Raw genomic sequence first — 14,136 nt, 5'->3', positions numbered from 1 at the left:
GTACTAGTCCCTCTAGGATTTTCCAGGTGTATATAATCATGTATCTCTCCCTCCTGCGTTCCAGGGAATACAGGTTTAGGAACCTCAAGCGCTCCCAGTAATTGAGGTGTTTTATCTCCGTTATGCGCGCCGTGAAAGTTCTCTGTACATTTGCTAGGTCGGCAATTTCACCTGCCTTGAAAGGTGCTGTTAGTGTGCAGCAATATTCCAGCCTAGATAGAACAAGTGACCTGAAGAGTGTCATCATGGGCTTGGCCTCCCTAGTTTTGAAGGTTCTCATTATCCAACCTGTCATTTTTCTAGCAGATGCGATTGATACAATGTTATGGTCCTTGAAGGTGAGATCCTCCGACATGATCACTCCCAGGTCTTTGACGTTGGTGTTTCGCTCTATTTTGTGGCCAGAATTTGTTTTGTGTTCTGTTAGTGAGGAAATTATAGATCCATCGACCGACTTTTCCTGTTATTCCTTTAGCACGCATTTTGTGCGCTATTACGCCATGGTCACACTTGTCGAAGGCTTTTGCAAAGTCTGTATATATTACATCTGCATTCTTTTTGTCTTCTAGTGCATTTAGGACCTTGTCGTAGTGATCCAATAGTTGAGACAGACAGGAGCGACCTGTTCCTCATTTCTTATGTTAAATTTCAAACTATATTAAATACTGTGTACACAGGCTTACCATAATTTCTCAACCGGGACGTATGGTAATGTATACATAATACAAAGAGAGGAGTCACACACTACTGCTTATTTATACTAAGTAATCAAGAGGCGGTAGATTAGCCCCAGGAACTCACCAACAAGGTACAATGACGAGGTTTTAATTGTGAAAGCTGTATTGTCAGTTCCAACACAAAGAGGGTAACATTTCCTGCTTTAACTTAACAAACAACCCAGAGAGGTATTTACTTTTTCTTCCCGTCGTCTTCCTGTCTTTTACCAGCTCCGTCATGTTTTGCTGTCTCCCAGTACCAGTTCAGTTTGTACACAGTTGGTGTTGAATTTAACTTGCAAACTGAATTATGATGTCCGTTTGTGTGACAAAGCAAATATTGAATGAAAGACGGTGAATATGTTTTTTTCTTTGTGTTGCAATACCCCTGGTGACAGACACCTCATGTGGTATATAATACACACAGACACACAAACACACACAGACACATACAGACACACACACACACACACACACACACACACACACACACACACACACACACACACACACACACACACACACACACACACACACACACACACACACACACACACACACACACACACACACACACACACACACACAACTATATATAAGAAAAAAAAAAGTTCCGCAACGTAAAGGTTTAATTAACGTCTCATTCAAGATGCCTCACTCGTGGATAGCCATAAATGCAATATAATGCGGTCCTTTTATTGACAACGTTTCGCGCACACAGTGGTCTTTATCAAGTCAAAAACAGATCTACCTGGGTAGAGAGGATGAGGATATGTATAGTGACGGTAATGACCTGAAGAGTCAGGTGAGGTATGTTGCAAAGAGTAATTCAATACAAGGATTGCACTTGTGTCGTTATTTTATACCATTTCTCTCCCACTTATTTTAACATTTTTATTCAGTCCTCGTACATTCTGCTTTTAATCATTTTGTTATTCAGTGCTGGTATATTCTTTTATTCATTTTGTCATTCAGTACTAGTATATATTTTATTACTTTTGCGGTGTTGGAGTATTCTACTTTTATTCATTCATAACACTAAAATCCAGCCCTATTTTTTAACATTCATACTATAATGCCGAAAGTAAATATATAAATTGGTGAAAGTTGATGTCCTGTACTGCTGGTGCAACATGAGGATAGAAAATAAGAAGCCAATTGAGGAAACTTTCTCTTTCTGTGGCTGAGGAGAGTGTAGTCTCGCAGAGGAGAGAGAGAGTTTCATTGATTTGTTTGGTTTACAAAATATAAGAACGTATCTTGACTCTCGAAATCGTAATGACACGATTGCAAACAAACCATACCACGGGTGGGGAGTCTTACAAGTTTTATGACTGATCGTGGGTTCTAACCTCGCCCGTGGTATGGTTTGTTTATAAGAACGTATGTATGATTATTAGGCGCTTTCAACAACAAACATTTGTTGATGTCATGATTCATTTTCTACTATCGTTGCCAAAGGAAATAAGCTACAATACTTGGCTTGAATTATCCCCTCAAGAGGTCAGTAATCCAAAATAGTGCTCTTCTAATATTGTGACTAATTTAATGTCATATTACAGCTCTTGGCCTGTAAAACTAATGTGTTAAAAAGGAGATCGTCGTTACGAGGAAAGTAAAATAATTAAAACAGTTCAGTAAAGCGGAATTAAGTAAAGTCCCAGTAAAGACTACGAAGCCAATAGTTTCAGTACATAAGAACAATTCAATTATACGTATACCATAAACCATGCGCATAAGTCATACAAAGTCACTGGCAATGTCACAGTAAATTTAGGCGAAATTATATTATTATATTCACAAAAAAAAAAACTGCACCGAACGAGTGTGTCATACAGTGCCAAGGAGAATGGAAAAAATATCTCCCATATTCACCTCGAAAAGTTGTGCTGGGTTCCTGGCTTTATAATGAACGTTATTGCATAAATACATTATACACAACATGTGTTTGAACTTACACATTTGGCATAAAATATAATAATAATAATAATAATAATAATAATAATAATAATAATAATAATATACCTCACACAAACATCCCAAATTTCAGTGAGAAATTAAAGTCACTAATAACAAACAGACAAATGAATAAGCACCACCTTCTCTTAGCTGGAGACTTCAACATCAACCTTGGCTTACTAGATGATCAGCCTGTAACTGATTTCATCAACAATATGAACAACACACTTCTCATACCAACAATAACTAAACCAACCAGGCTCACTGAGACAAGTGCAACCATAATAGACCACATATGGACCAATATACTAGCCCCCCTTAAATCAGGGATAATCACAGATAGCACTACAGACCACTACCCTACCTTCCTCCTGACAAACATTAGTAAACCACCACTTGAATACAACAAAGTCTCATTTAGACTCCATGACAAGGCCTCAGTAAGGAAGTTCACAGCTGACCTAGAGACTGTTGATTGGCCTACAGAATTCTCCAAGGCCAATGGTATTGATGACTGGACAGACATCTTTCTTAACAAATTACTTAGACTATACAACAAACATTGTCCTATAAAAACAAAACAGATCACAAACAAACGGCTTGGTTGCCCATGGCTAACCAGCACCATTCTGAAATCCATAGACAAGAAACACCAATATGAAAAGCAATATAGACAGGGCTTAATACACAAAGATACTCTTAAACACTATTCATCAGCTCTCACCAAAGTAATAAAAAAAGCCAAACAACTATACTACTCCAGTAGATTCACAGACACTAGAGGAGATATAAAAAAGACCTGGAAAACACTCTCAGATTCTAGGGACCCACAAACAGAGAAAAACCAAGAATATTGTCCTAACTAAACCTAATGAAACACCACTACATCCCACTGACACAGCTAACAAGATAAACGACTTCTTCTCAAACATAGGATCTAATCTCGCCAGTAAAATCCCACATACCAATGCCCATGCCGGGGACTACCTAGATGGTAATTTTCCTAATTCCTTCTATCTTGCACCAACTGAGCCCACGGAAGTCATTGGGATCATAAAGTCACTTAAAAATAACTCGGGGAATCTGTCTCATGTCCCACCATTACTATACAAGCGAGCGGCCCATGTCCTTTCGCATGCTATTTCATTACTTTTTAACAAGTCAATAGAGACTAGCACCTTCCCGAAACTACTCAAGATGGCAAGGGTTACACCAATACATAAAGGTGGTGACCCTACAGACTTAAACAACTATAGGCCAATATCTAACTTACCATTGCTATCCAAAATCTTTGAGAAACTCGTGTACAAGAGACTGTATTCATTTATAACGGCTCAAAACATACTCAACCCCTACCAGTTTGGATTCAGGAAAAATAAAAGCACTAATGATGCAATCATAAAAATGCTAGATCTGCTTTACACAGCATTGGAAAATAAGGAATATCCACTAGGAATTTTTATTGACCTAAGAAAAGCTTTTGACACAGTAAACCACCAAATCCTACTCCACAAACTTGACCACTACGGTATAAGAGGCCATGCGCTTGCTTATTTCAAATCTTACATTACTAATAGGTATCAGTACGTCACCATTAAAGACACAGCATCAGCAACACGGCCACTTGATACTGGAGTTCCGCAGGGAAGTGTCCTTGGTCCCCTGCTCTTCCTCATATACATCAATGACCTTCTAAACGTATCCCAACACCTGAAACCCATTCTCTTTGCTGATGACACGACTTATGTCATCTCTCACCCTAATCTTGCCACCCTCAACACCATTGTGAATGAGGAGCTGATTAAAATATCGACTTGGATGACAGCCAATAAACTTACGCTTAACACTGACAAAACTTACTATATTATGTTTGGTAGCAGAGCAGGAGATGCACAAATTAACATTAAGATTGACAACACTCTAATTACCAGAAATAATGGGGGAAAATTCCTAGGCTTATACCTTGACAACAACCTGAATTTCAGCACCCATATCCAGCATATAGCCAAAAAAGTATCCAAAACGGTTGGGATCCTCTCCAAGATACGATACTACGTGCCGCAAAATGCCCTTCTCACACTATACCACTCACTTATTTATCCATACCTCACCTATGCTATTTGTGCTTGGGGATCAACTGCAGCAACACACCTAAAGCCAATAATAACCCAACAAAAAGCTGCAGTAAGAATAATCACTAAATCCCATCCCTGGCAGCACACCCCCCCCACTCTTCAAAGATCTAAACTTACTCCCAGTTCAGTACATCCACACTTACTACTGTGCAATCTATATCTACAGGGCCTTAAACTCTAATATCAACCTTGACCTAAAACGCTTTCTTGATAGTTGTGACAGAACTCACAGGCATAACACCAGACACAAACATCTCTACGACATTCCCCGTGTCCGACTAAACCTTTACAAAAATTCAATGTATGTCAAAGGCCCTAAAATCTGGAATACCCTACCTGAGAACTCTAGAACTGCAGACACATTCATCACCTTCAAAACTACCATTAGAAAACATCTTATCTCCCTGATACACCCCGTCAACTAACTACACGAATACCACCTGGTGGTTCACACTTACACTCGCTCACTCATTTGACCATAAACAGAAATATTAATCTCAGTCTTAAAATAATGAATCCTGTGATACTCCAATACTGAAACTATATACTGTGCCAAAACAAAAGCATTCACATTGCTAAACTCATAAACTAGTATTTAGTCACTTAGCCATAAGACCAACTTACCTCATAATTTGTAATATTTTACAATTAAGAATAAAACTAAGTATGCCCGAAATGCCTAGCCATGCTAAGCGTTCTAGTGGTACACTCTGTAATCACAATTTTACTACATGTAAACCAAACAATAACCAAATTTCTGTAAACTCAGCATTGTAATCCTTATAGAGAATAAACTTTGAATTGAATTGAATCCTGTCTGGCACCCACAAGTCGGCTAGCACACATGTATGTACTATAGGCAGGAGCTGCGGGGAGGGTTGTAGTGAAATTTGCCCAAATATTTCAACGCCCCGGAGTTCCGACCCGAGAAAACTACTGCACTTGTTACCTCTTTAAGTTTTTATTTGGACAAAGGACCCAGTGAGGTCGTTCCTCCATGGATGCATAACTCTCAAACACCACTGCGTCAAGTTAACCCAGTGGTGGGTGGAAAGGGAAAACAAGACAGGGATAGACTTTCTCAGTATTATAATGATGATATAAATAAGGAAAATAAGAAGAGAGCAGAATCACGAAAGGTGTTGTGTAGGACGCATGAAAAGGAAAGACGACGAATGAAACAGGGAAAGACGAAAGGAGGATGATCGAAGTGAGTCTAGAGATACTACAGATGCGAATGCGGAACCTCCCAGACCTTGCAATATTTTGTCTAAAACTCAGTCCACGCATGAAGGAACTCGAACTGCCTACCCTCCCTTCCTCCCCAGAATACAGAAGACACAAGGCTGCCATTACACCCACATTATAATAATCTCAATACTTTCACTATGCAAACTGGAGTTATTTTTGCACGCACGTGCGAGATGAGATGCTGACGTAATATTGGAAGAAGCAGCCATTGCTACATACTACATTCCCCTTTAAACATTTATAAATTATTATTATTATTATTATTATTATTATTATGTTGTAGCTGTACGATTGAATCCAACAAGAGATAGGGCCACGGGGGCGTTGACCCCCGAAACGCTCTCCAGGTATATTGTGCTTCTATAATATATAAATTTTAGACGCGTCTTTCACTCTATGTATGTATGTATATATGTGTATATATATATATATATATATATATATATATATATATATATATATATATATATATATATATATAAGAAGGGAGGGAAAAGCGGCAAAGTATGGAGGGAGGAATAGCATAAGGAGGTAAAGGTGTTTCCGACTCCCGGGGGGGGGGGGGGGGGGAGGTATGTGAAAGTGTGGACACCCACACCATGTGTTGCTGACCGCCTCCAATATTACCTTCACCACTTTTATTAACTTCACTTACAAGTTCCAACTCCACTACAACCAACTCTATCAGTACTATCACCACTACCGTTTATCATAACCACCTTTACTATACGTCCATCACTACAACCACCCCATTGGAAATAAGTCGCTTTGACTTTTTTTTGGGTTATCCTGGGTAATCTACACATATGATATGTATGATACTTTATGTAACTGTATGTGTACTTGTACCTGAATAAACTTACTTAGTAAACACCTTCACCATTATGTCACCGAAATAGATATAATAAAGAAGGGACAAAAGGATATAAGAAAGTTCTTACAAAAAAAATGGCAGGATAATGAAAAGTTGCAAGAATTAGTAAATGACAGCCACTGGAAACTTTAAGACAAATGAGGCGCTCGTGATTTTGACAGCATCAGTTTACATACCGAGGATCCGGGGATTGATCCCGGCACGGGTGAAACAATAGGCATGTTTCTTTACACCTGCTGCTGTTCCTATTCACCTAGCAGGCACGTAGGTACCTGGGCGTCAGTCGACTGTTGTGGGTCGCTTCCTGGAGAACAAGATAAACGCAAGTTGCCTGAAATACCCTGCATAACAAGGGGCTTTCTATACGAGTACAGTATGCCAATGATGTCAGTTAGGTCTATAATACAGTTGTATCAAGTACTTGTATAAATAAAGATTATTATTAGGGACAGAAAGATATACGTTTAGACATGTAATCGGCAACTAAATAAGCAAATGAGCCACCAGGACGTTAATAAACACCTTTTCAGTCTTAAATGTGAGCACATGGAACGAGTTACATGATGTGGAGGCAAACACTATATATAATTTTATAGTAAATAATAAATAAATACTTTATTTCCAAATGATGCAGTACATAGTTTTTACAAAATTACATGGCATTTAATAACGTAAGCGGAAAGCCCCAGGTTATGCAGAGTATTTCGGGCAGGCTAGAACCTAAGATTAACAATTATGATAAAGCATTATGCATGTGGTACATATATGTATACAAAAACATTAAAAATATACATAGATTCAAATAATTTTTTATGGATGTAATAAATATTACTGATTAGCTTACGATTATGTACTGGCTGCCAAGAATCAAAACCGTGCAAACTGAACTGAGCGCATAAAGAAAATCATAAGCCACAATAACATGACTAGAGCACGAGTATATACACTCTAAAAAAAATAAAAAGTGAAAATGCCTTCCTTGTATTTTCCCCTCCAAGGACGCTGGCAGCGTAACTAATTGTTCGTTGTCCTCGTTCGCTCAGTAGATCCAGAGATGAACATGGCGGCACTCAGGCAGCAAACTACCCCAGCGTTTAAAATCCCCGCCAATAAATGATATAAATCCAGTCCGTGACCAGCTCTACCTGGAGCTCATTACCTTTGTAACTTGGTCATGATTATGACCAGATCTAGTTCATTACCTTTGTAACTTGCTCAGCTATCAAAACTTTGGAGTCCAGTCCCTGGACCAATTATGTACCTCTGTAATCTTTTGACTACCGCCCACAGGATGGGTATGGGGTGCATAATAAACATATTAAACTAACTAAAACTAACATGTCTATTAGTGACACAAACATAGTTTTGCTCCGGTGGTTAAAACTTGAGGTTCATTGACACAGTAGAAGCAGAAACAACTTTCTACCTGCTGCAGATTCCACTCTTGACCTGAGATTATATATTACTGACACAATGCATACCAATGAATACAGAAAAAAAAAAATCTTGACAGGCAAGAACTTAACCACATGTATACAGTGGCCATACGACTGATTATGATTATTATTATTACATTCACGGGGAGCGCTAAAACCGTAGGGGTCATATAGCGCCTAGGGGGATGATAGGAGGCATTCAGGTTTGGTCCTGGGAAGAAGAGCAAAGGTTTAAGACTAGGGAAATGGGAGGTAATCAAGTTTGATCTGAGGTAAGGGAAGGCAGCTGCAGTTCCTTGGATCAAAAGCACTTCACCAGTATCGTCAACTCTAGTTGACGTACCTCTTGGTACATCAATGAATTTGATTTTATAACAAAAGAAGACAAAGATGAATTAGAAGATGAAGATGAAGGTGAATTAGAAAAAGATGAAGATGAATTAGAAGATGAAGAATTAAAAAATGAAGATGAGTTAGAAGATAAAGATAATGAGCAGCACAATAAACCAGCATAAGATGAAGATAAAGATAATGAGCAGCACAATAAACCAGCATAAGATGAAGATAAAGATAATGAGCAGCACAATAAACCAGCATAAGAACTACAAGTGAAACCTTCCCCAGAAATGTTACGTCCTTCGACATTTTCAAAAACTTAAATACTTGTGTTTTTTTTTTTAGGGGGGAGGGCAGTATTATTTTTTGTATTATAAAATTCACACCGGCGCTGCTTAATTAATGTTTCCATCCTAATATCATTAGAAAAATCTTTCTACCTAGTTTACCTGGAGAGGGTTTCAGGGGTCAACGCCCCCCCCGCGGCCCGGTCTGAGACCAGGCCTCATGGTCGATCAGGGTCTGATCAACCAGGCTGTTACTGCTGGCAGCACGCAAGCTGACGTACGAACCACAGCCCGGTTAGTCAGGTTTTACATTCTGAATAAATAATAATAATAATAATAATTATTAGTATTATTATTGTGGTACTCCATAAAGTCAACAGAACGTGGGGGGATGGAAGGGATGGAGTAATCAGGTTTGATTCGATGGAGAGGGGTAGCTCCAGTTTCTTGGATCAAGAGCCCTTCACCAGCACCCCTGAATGGGCTATTTTAACAAGAATCACGTGACATCAAGACAAGTACTTACCATTTAAACCAAGTGACGATGAGGTTTCGCACTCAGCCTGCAGAGTTGGAAATCAGAAACACCAGTTCTAATGTATATAATCAGACCTTTAACGTATATCCTAAGTACATACAGAAATATTAATCAAAATAGCTTGAAAGGACCCGCCATTGATGAGAATGAGCAACAGAGCGACGTCCTCTCACTTTGATGGTTGCCAACACACTGATGTGAATCTATATATATATATATATATATATATATATATATATATATATATATATATATATATATATATATATATATATATATATATATATATATATATATATACTACATCTATAATCATGCAGGTCTTGCAGAATATTCAATTAGGTTTGATCTGAGGAAGAGGAAGAAAGTCTCAATTCTTTCTATCAAGAGCTTTTCACCAACATCAAGGAACTCCTTTCCTTAAAGAGTTAACTAAATGAACGATGATATCGACACTATCTTACATTGTCCACAGGATGAGTTAGTTTTTTTGAATGTGTGTTGTGCTTATTTTGAGTCACCATGCTATTCTGGAAGTATGGTAAGCAGATTGCATGGGACTACACGTGTACTCTAAGCCTATGTTGGTTGATACCTAGTTACAATACTACAATAATAATTCTTTATTTCTACATGTGTACAACGTATACAGACTTAGCTAACAGTTTCAGGGAGACCCAGAAGATTAACAAGTACAGAGGATTGGCACCATGCTATAACTTTGTCCCAGAAGGGTCAGACTCAGAGAATGGGGCGTGTGTGTTCTCAGATTCCTTAAAGAGTTAAGGGAAAAACTCATCAAAGAAAGTAATAGCCCCAGAACGGCCAGCTTTCTCTTTAAGAGGTTAAGTGAGGAGATCCAGAGAGAAAATGCCTGCAGCATTCTGGGCACACAACCCATCGCAGGGGAAAAGGACGAAGTATTTGAAATGTAAGCATATTGTTTTCAGATAAGGTACACAAACATGGCACATAAGGGGTTCAGTCAGAAAATACTCAAACAGCTACGGGGGAAGACCTCCTCAAGAGTTTTCTCTGAAATACGCTTATTCTCATTTTTGAGGCTGTGGGTCCCCTGTCAGGTGTAAAAGTGGTAACTCCCTATGTGGTGTACGTGTATAAATATATATGTAAATAAATATGGTAATAAGTAATACATATTTTAAGAAAATGATGATAAATACGTATACAAGATATGATATAGGACGTAATGAAAATAGTTTGGTGGATAAAAGGTTGATGAGTAGGCTTCAGGATGTACATGTTTACAGAGGGGCAACAGATATATCAGATCATTATTTAGTTGTAGCTACACTTAGAGGAAGAGGTAGTTGGGGACAGAAGGAAAATGACATTAGCGAACAAGAGAGAGGTGAAAGTGTATAAACTAAGGGAGGAAGAGGTTGGGGTGAGATATATGTAACTACTAGGAGAAAGGTGGGAAAGTTAGAGTATAGGGGTGGGATAGTTTTAAATATGAAGTGTTAGAATGTGCGGCAGAAGTTTCTGGATATAGGGCAGGAGGGAAGAGGAGTGATTGGTGGAATAATGAGGTAAAGGGTATGATAAGGAAGAAAAAGTTCGTGTATGAGAGATTTTTTACAAAGCAAAAGTGATATATGGAGAGTAAAAGAGAGTGGTGAGGGAGTCTTAAAGAAGAGCCAATGATAGTGGGTGAGGTGCTGTCTACAGATTTTGCTGAGAAGTAAAAGTTTTGGAGTGAGATATTATTATTATTATAATCAAGGGGGAAGCGCTAAACCCGGAGGATTATACAGCGCCTGGGGGGGGGGATGTGGAAGGCATTCAGGCTTAATTCGGGGAACTGGAGCACAGATCCAATTCCCTAAATCAAGAGCCCCTCACCAACATCAAGGAACCTTCCTTGAGGGGTGGAGTGAGATAAATAGGCTGAGAAAGCCTAGGGAGCAAATGGCTTATTCCCCTATAACTTTTACACTCTCTTTTGTCCCTTACCCTTTATATAAAGGAACCATGCACGCTCTCTGCCAGTCCTTAGGTACCTTCCCCTCATGACTCACGAAATCGTAATGACACGATTGCAAACAAACCATACCACGGGCAGGGATAGAACCCGCGATCAGAGAGTCTCAAAACTCCAGACCGTCACGTTAGCCACTGGACCAGCTAGCCACAATAAGATTCGTCCAACTAGGTATATTTCTACACCATAGGAAGGTTAGCATAGGCACCACTGTGACCACAAATGCAAGTTTTTACAGACGAATCTCCAGCTAGCGTGGCCACGATGAACTCTAGCTCAAGTCCCCTCAAAGCCGTCAACATGACTCACGAAATCGTAATGACACGATTGCAAACAAACCATGCCATGGGCGGGTATGGTTTGTTAGCCACTGGACCAGCTAGCCACAATAAGATTCGTCCAACTAGGTATATTTCTACACCATAGGAAGGTTAGCATAGTTAGACGAATCTTATTGTGGCTAGCTGGTCCAGTGGCTAACGCGATGGTCTGGAGTTTTGAGACTCTCCGATCGCGGGTTCTATCCCTGCCCGTGGTATGGTTTACCTTCCCCTCTTTCATACATTTATTGAACAAAAGTACTAGCTATTCCAAAACTGCATCCCCACCTGCTTTTAACATTTCTGTCATGATCCCAACAATTCCAGCTGTTTTATACTTTCATTCTACCCAATGCCTCATGCACTTCCCCCATACTTACATCCGGCTCTTCTTCACTCCTGAAAGATGTTACATCTCTCTGGCCAATGCATAAAATCACTGCCTCCCTCTCTTCATCAGTATTTAACAGTTCCTCATAATATTCACACCTATTTTTTCCAATACCTCCAGCTCCTCATCTAACCAAAAAAGAAACACTTTCCCTATCATTCAACACCACCTCCATTCACACATAATCATACTTTTTGCAGAGGCACTCAGATATGACAGTTCAGATATCACTCCAAACAGTAAATATCTCAAACCTCTCCTTTAAAGTGTAGGCATTGCACTTTCCACCTCCAGGACTCAAGTCTGGCTAATCAGTTTCCCTGAAATCCCTTCACAAAATATCACCCTGCTTACACTCCAACAGCCTGTAAAGTCCCAAAAACCACTCGTCTCCACTCACTCCTCTAACGTGCTCACACATGCCTGCTGTATGTCCAAGCCCTTTGCACACAAAACCTCTTTTACCTCCTCCTTCCATCTTTTCCTAGGATGACCCCTACCCCAGCTTCCCTCCGCTAAAGATTTATACACCCTCCAAGTTATCCTATTTTGCTCCATCCTCTCTAAATCACCAAAATAGCTAACAACCTCTCCTTAGCCTCCCGAATAATACTTTTAGTAACTCCACACCTCCTCCTAATTTCCACACTACAAATTTTCTGTATAATATTTATGCCACACATTGCCATTAGACATGACATCACTGCCTTTAGCCTTCTTGCTGCAACATTTACAACCCATGCTTCACACCCATATAAGAGTGTTGGTACCACTATACTCTCGTACATTCCCTTCTTTGCCTCCATGGATAATTTTCTTGTCTCCACAGATGCCTCAATGCACCACCTCACCTTTTTTCCTCCATCAGTTCTATGGTTTACCTTGTCCCTCATAAACCCATCCACTGACAAGTCTACTCCCAAATATCTGAACACATTCACTTCTTCCATTCTCCCTCCCTCCAGTCTGACATCTAATTTTTCCTTATCTAAATCACTTGCTACTCTCATCACCTTACTCTTATCTACATTCACTTTTAACTTTCTTCCTTTACACATCTTCCAAACTCGACCACTAACCTTTGCAATAAGCAGGATGGACTAGGAGCTTGAACTGCAGTCCACAGTAATCATGCTACACATACATACAGTGCACAAACCAAAATAAAAAAAAACTTGTCCATTAGGATACCTGAAAAACATTTGACACAGTCTGCAACTACAGACTTAGTTACAAAATAAAAATTTTAACCTTATCACAGCACAAAAACTTGTCTGCCACTAATGTGAATGCTGCATGTTTGTACGTGCACAGACTGTAACTTCTTTTAAACCTTGCCTTCACCAGATCTATCAATTACCATCAAATGAAGAAAGTAAAATAAGGTAAATGATAAAAAGACAGTTTTAAAATATATTTATACTTTTATGCAGTTTTGTAAGCATAGTAATGATATTAGAATTTAATGTTACGCTACACACCTTCAAGATACAGTCAGCCTGCTAGTTTACTTAGTAATAGAAACAACCACATGCATATACCTGAAGTATACCTGAAAGGTGTTCTGGGGTGAATGCCCCTGCAGTATGGTCCATGACCAGGCCTCGTAGTATATCAGGGCCTGATTAACCAGGCTATTAATGCCAGCCGCACACAAACCAACATATGAACCACAGCCAGGCTGGTCAGGTACTTGCTTTAGGTGCCTGTCCAGCTCCCTCTTGAAGACAGTCAGTATTGACCCCTGACATTTGTGTTGTCTCTCAGTGTATGCACGACACCCCTGCTTTTCATTCTTTCCTAAGAAAAGATCCTTTTTCACAAAACCTTGCAGGAGCAGCCACCAGCTGTAGTGCTGTCCCCTTCCAACTTCTCTACTCACAGCATA

General features: G+C 39.4%; 1 protein-coding gene across 1 annotated transcript in view; it reads right to left on the bottom strand.

Moving 5' to 3' along the window:
• LOC128699439 (uncharacterized) overlaps nucleotides 1–9,710 on the bottom strand; it is a 33,878-nt gene extending 24,168 nt beyond the window's left edge. The window contains exon 1 of the mRNA XM_053792185.2: nucleotides 9,521–9,710. Within this exon, the coding sequence (XP_053648160.2) occupies nucleotides 9,521–9,523 (3 nt within the window). The 5' untranslated portion in view covers nucleotides 9,524–9,710. The remainder of the gene's footprint in view (nucleotides 1–9,520) is intronic.
• Between the last annotated feature and the right edge of the window lie 4,426 nt (nucleotides 9,711–14,136).

The sequence above is a fragment of the Cherax quadricarinatus genome, chromosome 61, assembly GCF_038502225.1.
Source record: "Cherax quadricarinatus isolate ZL_2023a chromosome 61, ASM3850222v1, whole genome shotgun sequence".
NCBI classification, from domain to species: Eukaryota; Metazoa; Arthropoda; class Malacostraca; order Decapoda; family Parastacidae; genus Cherax; species Cherax quadricarinatus.
This window is presented reverse-complemented; position numbering and strand designations above follow the sequence as displayed.